This window comes from Suricata suricatta, chromosome X, assembly GCF_006229205.1.
Source record: "Suricata suricatta isolate VVHF042 chromosome X, meerkat_22Aug2017_6uvM2_HiC, whole genome shotgun sequence".
Lineage (NCBI taxonomy): Eukaryota > Metazoa > Chordata > Mammalia > Carnivora > Herpestidae > Suricata > Suricata suricatta.
Window position 1 is genome coordinate 83,085,170 of NC_043717.1, and position 12,049 is coordinate 83,097,218.

Consider the following 12,049-nt stretch of genomic DNA (forward strand, 5'->3'; position numbering starts at 1 on the left):
CAACTATATATATATGTTTTTGCATTTATTCATTTCCATTCGGCAACTTCCATCACATTAGCAGAGTCACTGGTAAGTTGTTTTCCATTTTCTAAATGGTTTTTCCCAGCACCACCTATATCACTCAGAGGCTTACAGGTATAGACGCCAAGTTTAGAGCCTTGCTGAAATTCACCCGTCAGACTAAACGGAGACCGATACTTGGCTGCTTGCTCCCCCGCATGAGCACGATGCTCTTGTGCAGACACACCTCTTTACGGGCGTCACTGGGGAAAAGGAAAGTGGTGAGGTGTACAGCTCGTAATCTCTCCCTACCCTCAGACCCCTTCCTTCCCTTGCTGTGAGTAAGTTACATAACACATGCTGAAACTCTGAAACTGGGCATGCTGCCTACCACACACAGCATCACGACGGTCACGGCAACAGGGTGGCTTAAAGACAGGTGGCAATAAAACAGGGAATGTTCGAGAGCCACCTTTACTTCTTCTTCTTCCCAGCCTAACACCAAATCATCACTTGTTCCCCCCATCCCTATGAGGCTGTCTTGCCTGGCTGCAAAGTTTTAAAACACCAAAGACAAAATAACATTACGGGCGATTACTTACAGGTACGTCTGAATACGTATTTACGGAGATAAGCACTGGAAGGGAACAGAGAATACTAAAGACAATTGATGTGGTAAGACTGTGCGTAATATTTTTCTTCTTTTTAACGTTTACATTTATGCAACAGATACAAAAGGAGGGAAGATCTTATCAAAACAACAGGCAAGGAGGTGGAAAACTAGATAAGTCTCCCTGAAGAATAAAACATGTACTTCAAATACAATACTCCTCCTATTTGCTTTATGGCTCAGATGACTAAACACGGTTGGAAGCGGTCACTCCCATGAGCTCTAAGTAAAATACCTTTAGTCCTTTTATTCTTCCCTCCTCTTTTCCAAAGAATTTGCTACTGAAGCTGCTCCTTGGTAGACCTTCCCTGAACAAACCCTGGTGAAAGAAATGAAAAGGTCTGAAATACATTAATATATTTTCTCTCATTTACTCAACAAGCATTTGCTGACTACTCTGTGGAGGAGATAGGAGAATCCAATAAAAATCCACAATAATCCTAGATCAGAGTTGTTGCATTTAAACTGCCTTGCCTACTGAAAATGAGTGTCAACTCCTTCAGTCTCTAGGAACCAGTAATAAAAAATAATGTTCTAAATAGACATTAAAAAAATAATGTTCTTAGAGAACAAAATTCTTTTTTTTTTTAATGTTTATTTTTTTGATACAGAGAGACAGAGCAGGAGAGGGGGAGGGGCAGAGAGAGAAGGAGACACAGAACCAAGTAGGCTCCAGGCTCTGAGCTAGCTGTCAGCACAGAGCCTGACGCGGGGCTCGAACCCACGAATGTGAGATCTGACCTGAGCCGAAGTCGGAGGCTTAACCGACTGAGCCACCCAGGCACCCCGAGAACAAAATTCTTAAATAGGGATTATAAATTTTGGTTTTATTACACAGGAAGTAAATGGATTACAACTCATAAATTTGGACACTAATTTCCTTTTGTCTTTTGGAAATAAGAGATTTACTAGGTTAGGGGACAGCAAAAATGATAAACCACAATTCCTTCAGATTCAGGGGTCCTAAATATTGCTACATGCCAAATGGTTTAGTTATTAGTTGTGGGTTAAAGGTAGACACTTTCCTAGAATGTATATTAAATAGTAAAACTTTTAATCAATACTCTGAAATATGACTGCCTTATTTTAAAACTTTGGAAAAAAACTTTATTACAATAATGGAGGGCATTTTATAACCACAGAGTTAGAGCTTTCCCACCCTCCCCCCCAGATAATTTGGATTTATCATAGACACATAACAACACCGCTGAAAACAAACTTAACAAAAGTAGCCAAAACTTCCCTTGTCTCTTTTCCCCTTCACTCTTCTGACCTAACAACTCAAACTGAACAAAATAACAGAAGAAAAAGATCATGAACTGCTAGTGCCAGAATTTTCCATTTCTCCCAAACTTAGAAGTCAATAGTAGCCATAAAAGTGATAAAGTAAGGAGTTCTATACAAAGTTAAACTGAATGACAGATGTAAAAAATAAACCGAAGGGTTTAACAATGTTTAAAATGAAATACGCTTACTACATAAAGGACAGACTTAAAATACGTTTACTGTCATTTCAGCTTCATCCTTATGAAACAACGATATTAAAAACAATGCTTCATTTAATTTTTTCCTATTAAACTCCTAACTGTACTGGACTCTCATTCATTTCTAGTATTCAAATAATGACCTAACCACAACTTAGACAGAAATAATGTACTTACATTGGCACAACAGTAGACTTCCAAACATTTTATATTTGGAAGAACTATTTTTGAGTTAACGTTTAAGAACTTAAAACACTAACATTCACATTTCAACTCAGTAAGTCTGTGGGTTAGCTTGCTTTTTGGCTTGTTTGTTGGATTTGGGGATAGAGGTAGGGACTGAAAACAAAATACATTATTTCCAGGGCAGACTATATATTATACAGGTCAATTTTCAAATTCCAGGTTTCCTTTTTTCAGCAATGCCTTCATCTTCATCTTCTTAACACAAGTGGCCTCCTGAATGTTTCTATCAAGACCATTTATAACGCATCCAACACAGAGGAATGATAATTTCCCACAAGTTCTGTTGGGGTTGGGGGGGCGGGGTAAAGCGTGGGCATCATGTACAGCTAATAGTAGCACTGGCCCACGGCATGAGAGTTAGGTTTCTTGTCTTACTGACACTTTCTCTCAATGCCACCTCCCCAAATACAGTATGACTTCATTGGTAATTTGGATTTCTAAACCAGAAGGTTATTATGGTCAATCCAAACATAACCCAAAGAACTTGCTAAAATTATACCTACTAGCAGCTTTTTATTGTAGGACTGAAAGAATTAAATAGAAGGCACAGTAGCACTGTAAAGCTTTTTCAGATCATGATCATCTTTTTGTATGTATAGATGGAACCCAGACTTTCTTTCTTTTGTTGTTAAAAATGTCTGCTGAACAATCAGGAAATCCTTATTTGTCATCTTTCCCTTTAGTTTTTCTGTATACCATCTCTCGAAAACTGGCCAGAATCTTGTTTTCTCGCTTCCGCCTCTCTTCTTGGTTAAAGGACGCCAGGGCTCTCTTCTCATCGGCGCTATAGATCTGGTTCTCTTTCCGCAGGCGCACGGCCTCCATTCGGCGATGCCTGGAGATAATTTTGGTTTTGGCTTAATTTCTCAGTCATTATTCTTATAGTACTTCCCTACTAATCCTCTCTTAATACAGAGTGATCTAGTTAAAAAACCGACGAACAGAAATTGTTTTGGTCATGGGTCAGATTTTCTAAAGATCATTCATTTTATCTGTCGATATGTCCTTCAATTCATTTCTAGTATTCAAAGAATGATCTGCTGGTCTGTCAACATCACGAAGGTTATCAATTTCAAAAATAGTAGGGTGTATAAGTGTAGTTCTGTTGTTTCTACTAACACAACCAAAACTAGCTAACAATTAAAAAAAATTTTATTATTTATTTTTGAAGGAGAGAAAGAGAGAGCATGAGTGGCGGAGGGGCAGAGAGAGAGGGAGACATAGAATCCAAAACGGGCTCCAGGCTCTGAGCTGTCAGTACAGAGCCCGATGCGGGGATCCAACCCACAAACTGCGAGATCATGACCTGAGCCAAAGTCAGACACTTAACTGACTAAGCCATCCAGGTGCCCCTAAACTAGCAAACTAGTAAATTCTTATGTGATACGTGGACTTTACCTTGGGGGAACTGACAGTAGGACAGAAGAAAGATCTAACTTATCATCAAGCAGATAGAACTTCCTCAGGGTTCTAATTTATCACACAATCAAAAGAACCAGGTCTAATACTACAATAGAATTTCCTGAGGAATTTCTGTGAGTAGATTTAACTTCCTTAGAATCTAGTCACAGCTCAAAGAAAAGAAGGGATTTAGCACAAGGGCCAAATAAAGCAAGTGGAGGGGCGGGGGCTGAGGGGAACTATTGCATCATCTTCAAAAGGTCTCCTTGCTTAGAGAGAAGACTTCATGAAACTCTTTTTATGTATAGGTAAACCAACCCCATCGGTTCAAGATCAGGCTTGAGCTATGTCTAGAAAAATAGAGAAAACTGAGTAAGGAAAAGGGGAGAACCATTTCAGGTTAGTGTGAAGGTGGGGGAGCAGAAGGACGAAAAGACAAGGAGATGGCAGTGTATTCAAGGCTGCTCAGGGTACAGTGAGTAGTTTATTTGGAACACAAAGTGCTATGTGAACAATGCTGTAAAACATCTATGAACCCGTGTCCTAGTGCATGGGAAAGATGTTCTCTTGGGTATCTAGGAATAGAGTTGTTAGGTCATAAAGTATACGAATGCTCAATTTCCCAAGATGATAGGAAACTGTTTTCCAAAGTGGAGGTACCGATTTATATTACCGCTGCAATATTTAAGAGATCCTGTAGACCCACGTCTTCTCCAATGCTTGGCATTGTTAGAACTTTGAACTTTTGTCTATCAAATAGATGTAAAATGGGATTTGGGTGTGTTATTCATTTCTATCTCCAATGATAAGGAACATTTTTTTATGTATATGTAGGCCATATATTTTTCTTCTTCTAACAAATGCTTGTTTGTATCATTTTCCCATTTTTCTTTAGGGTTGTTTATAGGTATTTAAATATTCTCAATACTAACTACTAGTTGTTAAGATCTTATCCCAGCTTGAAACTTGTCTTTTTACTTAAATGGTATCTTTTGATGAACAAAAGTTGTTACTTTTAACCTACTCAAATTTATCACTATTTTATTTTATGGTTAGTGCATTTTTAGGGTTCTTCATTAAGAAATACTTTCCCAGTCTACGGCCATACCACCCTGAACGCGCCTGATCTTGTCTGATTTCGGAAGCTAAGCAGGGTCAGGCCTGGTTAGTACTTGGATGGGAGAAATACTTTCCCACCCCAAGATCTATTAGATATTTACTCATACTTTATTTTATTTTTTAAATTTTTAAAATGTTTATTTATTTTTGAGAGAGAGATAGAGTGCAAGCTGGGGAGGGGCAGAGAGAGGGAGACAGAGTCCCGAAGCAGGCTCCAGGCTCTCAGCTGTCAGCATAGAGGCCTGACGCGGGGCTCAAACCCACGAACAGTGAGATCATGACCTGACCTGAACTCAGATTCTTAACCGACTGAGCCATCTAGGATATCTACTCATATTTTATACTAAGAGTGTTAAAAGTTGGTTTTGACATTTAAATCGTTTACCTAGCTGGACTTATTTTTTAAAGTTTATTTATTTATTTGAGAGAAAGAGAGAGGCAGAGAGAGAGGGAACGAGAGAATCCCAAGCAGGCTCCATGCCGTCAGCACAGAGCTGACGTGGGGCTCCATCTCACAAACTGTGAGATCATGACTTGAGCTAAATCCAAGAGTTAGATGCTGAACCAACTGAGCCCCCCAGGCGCCCCTGCGCTGATTTTTAAATATTGTGATGCAGGGTTCTACTGTCATCTTTCTCCATATGGAAAACCATTTTTCTCCTGCTCCATTTACTGGATAGTTCTTTCTTTCCCCAATGATTTGACACACCATCTCTTTCATATAACTAAGTTCCACACATGTGTGGCTTTGCCTCTGGGCTCTGTATTTTATTCCACTGAACAATTCATTTATTCCCCTATGCTTTTTAAAGCTGTGTAAATTTCCTCAGCCCTCATAGCTGGGAGGGCAAATCTTATTCTGTTCTGCTTCTTCAAAGGTGACCGAGCTATTCTCGACCCTCTAGTCTAACATGTAAATTTTAGAACCATCTCATTTAGTTTCACATAGAACTCTGTTGTGATTTTGATTGGGACTGTACTGAATCTACAGATCACTTTGGGAAGAAGTGACAACTCTATATAATGCCTTCCTCTCTAATGTCTCTTAATAATGTTATCTTATAGTTTTCTCTATAGATGTCTTAGACATCTTTTGTTAAGATTTATTCCTAAATCCTTCATATTCTCTGATACCATTATAAACGTTGATTTCTTTTTATTTAATTATATTTTCTAATTGTTTCCTGGTACACAGAAATGCAATTCATCTTTATGTATTAACCTTAAATCGAACCATTTATGAAACCCTCCTATTGTTTGGAATCATCTGAAGATTCTTTAGAATTTTCTATGTAAACTAAAAAAAAGTCACATCATTCACAAAAGATGAGTTACATCCTCCTTTCCCATGCTTAGGACTCTCATTTCTTTCTCTTTGCCTAATTGTGCTGGTCCTCAGAATTCCAGGATTCTGGAGTAGCTTCAGGGGTTCTGCAAATATTTGCTTCCCAACTTTATTTTAAAGTATTTATCCACTTTTAAAAGCTTATAAAGTCTAAAAAAAATCCAAAATTCAGGTTGATCTTGGTACTGATGTCCTATTCTTAGTTCACTCTAATCATTCTTCCTCGTACTTTGCTTTTTCTTCCATAATTTTATTATTTTCCTATGCTGAGCCTGATGTCTGTCATAATCGTTTTCTGCTCTTCATTCTCAGAGTCCACAGAGAATTAGAGACTCCACATCCTCTGACTGCAGAGAACTAGAGGCAAACCCTGACAACAGGAAACACCGTCTCATGAAAATGAGTTCCTCCTACCAGAATGCCACATTCTTCATGGAGCAGTGACAAATGACTGACTTAACTATATCCTCTAGAAAACAAAACTATCTATACCAAAATACAAACTAGGAAAGGACACTGGAAAGACTGATTCTTTGAAGTTGGAGAGAGAGCTGATTTTGAGGTTGAGCTGCACACATTCTTGGAATTTTATTTAATTAATTAATTAAAAAAATTTTTATGTTTATTTATTATTGATACAGAGAGACACAGAGCATGAGTGGGGGAGGGGCAGAGAGGGAGGGAGACACAGAATCTGGAGCAGGCTCCAGGCTCTGAGCTGTCTGCACAGAGCCCGAAGCAGGGCTCGAACCCACAAACCGTGAGATCATGAACCTGAGCCAAAGTCAGGTGCTTAACCGACTGAGTCACGCAGGCACCCCCATCCTTGGAATTTTAGACAACCATGTTTATACCAATAAAACCAATATTAAACCAAAATATATACTCTCCTTCTTGTTAGGAATGCTCACTTAATGAAAATCAGTTATCAAAATATAATTCTGGTAGAGAAAGAAAAAGATCTAATCATGGAAACTGACCTTGATGCCAATAACTTACCTGCTACCACTCATGACATAACCCGAGCATTCAAATGATGCAATTTCTTCACTTGTCAAGCCAATTTCACCTCTTCTTGGGATACGTTTCCCAGCTTTTACATATTCAGCCATAGCAGCACCCTCACCAGGTAACAGTGCATGGCCATAGCTACGAAGTAATTCAGAATTCAGGAAAGTTCATTATACAAAACTCATCATTTAAAGAGAGCACAAAAAAGATCGTCTCTCAGAAAACAGCACAAATGACAGTTGCTGGGCAGCAGCAGGCTGGAAAGCCCAATGTGAATTACTTTAATTAGTGAACACCACACTCTGACCTACATAATTAACCCAGAAATAAAGACATGCTTTGGAAGAACAAAAGAACTGAAGTTAGTGAGTACGGATTCATGGTTTACAATTATGGATCAATTTATGCCTATAGGCACTGCCTTTACAGCTTCTGCCACCAGCAAATTCCTTTTCCCTTTTTTCCCTTTAAAGAAAAAAAAAAAGAAATTATCTCAATTTAACATACTTTTTAGACTTATAACCAGTAATAATACTATCCAGTAACTATTATCTATCAACTTTTGTTTGAGGGGACTTTAAAAACTACCATCCCTTCATTCAATTCACTGACTGCATCTTGAATGCATAATTAAACTCAAAGCTTAGAATACAAAAATAATCTCTGTTCTGGTGGAATTTACATCCTAACAAGGACATAACTGCAATACAAGGTAGGGCACATAAAACAATGCACAAAAGAAACAGAAAGTACTTGGAGGACCAAAGGATTAAAGGAGGGTACGAATCCCATCTATTTGTGGAGGGAAGGTACTGGGAATCAGCACATGACCCTCCCTTTTGAAAAGGGCTTTGAAGGATGGTAAGGATTTTAACAGGAAGAAACTCGGAGTAGCAAAGAACCTAGGGCTGGGAAAAGAAGGGAAGGCACGTTGGGGGAAGCATAAGGTAAACAAGGCATGATGTGGCAAAGTGCACAGCAAATCCAGGGAAGATTTAGTTTAGCTCACTTGGAACCTGGGGTGTAAATTAAAGGAGTAGAGGATGATAGGGTTGGAGAGGTAAGTTAGGGCCATACTGTTATGAAGGTACTTCAGTTATTTTACATACACAGTTACTTACTTCAAAGGTTTATCATCCTGAGAGGCAAGTGTTTTTGGAGCCTCTGGGCCAATTAAATCTGAGGGTTCTTCAGGATCTACAAGAAAGATGTTCATAAACAGATTCACATTTTGACTAGTCAGCTAATCTTTTTTTTTTTTTTTTTGAGAACACACACGTGCATGAGCAGGGGCAAGGGTAGAAAGACAGGGAAAGAATCTTAAGCAGGTTCCACGCCGAGTGTGGAGAAGTCCGACGCAGGGCTTGATCTCACAACTGACTGATGTGGGGTTCAATCTCACAAACGTGAGATCATGAATGAGCCATGCAGGCACCTGATGTTAATTAAATGTTTTATCTGTTCTGAGTCAAAATCTACCAGAGGAACCTACTTGATCGATCCTGCCAGGGATTCTCCAGAAAGTCTTCTTGGGAATCTTTAGAGCTTGAATCACTGGAATCTTTTCTATTCTTCTTAGACTTCTTTTTCTTGTATTTCTTCCTGTAATGATTATAATTTGATACAAATACAATTAATAGTCCCACATTAAAGGGAATCTCATTTTCTTTTTTTTTTTTTTTAATTTTTTTAATGTTTTATTTATTTTTGATACAGAGAGAGAGACAGAGCATGAGAAGGGGAGAGGCAGAGAGAGAGAAGGAGACACAGAACCGGAAGTAGGCTCCAGGATCTGAGCTAGGTATCAGCACAGAGCCTGACGCGGGGCTCGAACCCACGAATGTGAGATATGACCTGAGCCGAAGTCGGAGGCTTAACCGACTGAGCCACCCAGGCGCCCCAGGGAATCTCATTTTCTTAAGGCAATGAAAGACTGATGAAAATTATTTAAATTTTCAGCTGATTAAAGCTGTTAGAGAATTTTAACTAAATAATCTTTTGACCTCGTGGTTTGTGGGTTCGAGCCCCGCGTCGGGCTCTGTGCTGACAGCTAGCTCAGAGCCTGGAACCTGCTTCAGATTCTGTATCTCCCTCTCTCTCCGACCCTCCCCTGCTTGCGCTGTCTCTCTCTGTCTCTCAAAAATAAATAAAAAAACATTAAAAAAAAAAAACAAGTCTTACCAACTTGAGCTTCAATAATTTGAAGTATAATGGGTTAAAATACATCAAATATGTTTGAATCCTTGGGTTCACAATGATACTAAAAAAGTCCAACTCATTATTTTGAAAACTCATAAAACAAAAAAAGTTTCTTAAAAAAGTAATTATCTTGCTTTTCCTATTCAAACTAGGAACCAAATAGGTGATGAGGGTAGGTTTCTCTTATATTAACCCCACTCTGCAATCCTTAGTGGAATAAGGGACCTAGGCACTGACCATACATGGCTATTAATAGGACAGAAAGACACAACCGGACACTATCTGCCTCCTGATGAAGGACACAGCACCATCTGTGAAGTATGTGTGCCAAAGACTCAAATCTGACTTATCAAGTCTCTAGACCTTACTATCAATATACAGGAAACACAGAGGAAAAAACATGTTAAAAGTATACAATTAAAAATATAATCAGAGGTGTCTGGCTGGCTCAGTCAATAGAGAATGAGACTCCATCTCAGGGTCGTGAGTTTGAGGCCCACATTGGGTATAGAAATTACTTAAAAAATAAAGTCTTTAAAAAGAATTAAAAAAAAATAACAACCGGGGCGCCTGGGTCAGTCAAGCGTCTAATTCTGGCTCTCGGCTCAAGCCGTGATCTCACGGTGTGTGAGCTGGAGCCCCATGTCAGGCCCCAGCCACACTGAGCTTGGAGACTGCTTGGGATTCTCTCACTCCCTCTTTCTCTGCCCCTCCCCTGCTTGTGCTTGCGTGCTCGCAAAATAAACTGAAAAACACAACCAGCAAAACCCTTGCTACAGGAAACTCTATAGGTAAATGATCTGTTTTTTTAAAAACTAAATAGCAAGAACAAAAAGGGAAGGGGAACCAAATGATTTAAAGAGGTGTAAGAGACATATCGATTATCACAATTTATGGGCATTATCTAGATCCAGATTTGAATACACTATAATAAAAATCTGCTGAGAATCGAGGAATTATGGCTAAATATCTTAGGCATGATAACTGTACTGTGGTTATGATTTTTATAAAAAAGAATGCCTATTTCTTTGAGAAACATGCTGGTTTATGGACAAAATGACATCTGGGAGTGGTTCTGAAACAATGGGGGTGGGCAGTGCAGCCTGTTGAAGGGGTGAAATTGTGCAGCTGGGTGATGGTTACACGGGGAAACATTATACTATTTTATTTATCATTATTTACTTATTACTTTATGTAATCTTATATATATTTTAACTTTTCCATGATAAAAATTGAAGAGAAAAACTGACGATCTATGTTTCTTCTTCTTTTCCTTTTTCTTGGCTTTCTTTGCTCTTCTTTTTGTATCTTCATCTGCAAATTAAAGCACATTTTAATTAAAAATAAAAACTTAACTCTAAAACCCCAGTAATTTTGATTAAATATCCTATTGCTGCCCTATTTGCTGTTACAGAGAAACTTATCAATTCAAACATTTATTGCTACTCATCCAAATATGTGCTAGGCACCAGGGACAGAGAAATTAAAGTCACACTAAGCCTTCAGTGACAGAGGGCATTATTATTAAATTTATTGTGTGAGATAATAGCATGGTGTTAAGCAAGAAAATGTTCTTATTTTTTAGAAATGTACACAGAAATCTTTAGGGTGGCAGTATATTTCTAATTTACTTTGAATATCTCAGCAAACAAAAATGATATTTAAAGCAAATGTAAAATACAATTATTGATATCTAGGTGATCTATACTGTTTACTTTCTTTAAAAAAATTTTTTTTACATTTACTTATTTTTGAGAGAGAGAGAGACAGAGTGTGAACAGGGGAGGGGGAGAGAAAGAAAGAGACCCAGAATCCGAAGCAGGCTCCAGTCTCTGAGTTAGTGGTCAGCACAGAGCTTGATGCGGGGCCGGAACCCACAAAACGTGAGATCATGACCTGAGCCGAAGTCAGACGCTCAACAGACTGAGCCACCCAGGCACCCCTATTTTCTTTACTTTCTAATGTTTATTTTCATGATGAAAAGAGAAAAAACCCTTTGTGTGTGTTTGGAGCAGGGGGCATGCTTTCCAGGAGCTCAGTCTAACGGAGGAGACAGAGGTAAAGAGAGAAGTAGAGTCCGGAGCGACAGAGGGAACATGGGGTGCTCTGGGTGTACAGAGAAGTGTCAAAAGCAGGTGGACTTGGGGAGGCTGATTAAGGAATGGTTGACCAGGAAAAGGGGACTCTTACGCTAGTTTTTTTTAATGTTTATTTTTGAGACAGAAAGTACAAGTGGGAGAGGGGCAGGAAGAGGGGACAGAGGATCTGAAGCAGGCTTCATACTGTCCCCACAGAGCCCAATGTGGGGCTCAAGCTCATGAACCCCGAGATCATGACCTGAGCCAAAGTCGGACACTCAACTGACTGAGCCACCCAGGCGCCGTAAGCTAGTTCTTTTTAAGATCAGTTTCATCACAACAGCACTGCGTGCCCGCGGCTGAAGCGAGGAAGGCACGCCCCGCGCAGGGAGAGACCCACATGGAGTAACAGAAGGAGAGAAAGAACCCGGACACTGAGGAGACGGAAAGTCAGTCTCAGGCCACAGAGGATGCTGCAAGAGTGACAGGGCAC

The 12,049-nt window shown here is 39.3% G+C and overlaps 1 protein-coding gene across 4 annotated transcripts in view; it reads right to left on the reverse strand.

Annotated features, from left to right (window-relative positions):
• The window catches only part of NKAP (NFKB activating protein), a 32,365-nt gene that overhangs the window by 6,101 nt on the left and 14,215 nt on the right, over positions 1–12,049 (reverse strand). The window contains exons 5-11 of one of the 4 annotated variants that reach the window (XM_029930458.1): positions 10,729–10,792; positions 8,772–8,881; positions 8,401–8,476; positions 7,268–7,417; positions 3,100–3,238; positions 909–992; positions 246–266 (exon numbers count right to left, since the gene is read on the reverse strand). In XM_029930458.1, the coding sequence (XP_029786318.1) occupies positions 264–266; positions 909–992; positions 3,100–3,238; positions 7,268–7,417; positions 8,401–8,476; positions 8,772–8,881; positions 10,729–10,792 (626 nt within the window). In that variant the 3' untranslated portion in view covers positions 246–263. Of the gene's footprint in view, positions 1–6; positions 993–1,993; positions 3,239–7,267; positions 7,418–8,400; positions 8,477–8,771; positions 8,882–10,728; positions 10,793–12,049 lie in introns of those variants that run through there. The other 3 variants (XM_029930457.1, XM_029930456.1, XM_029930460.1) reach the window with 3 other exon arrangements.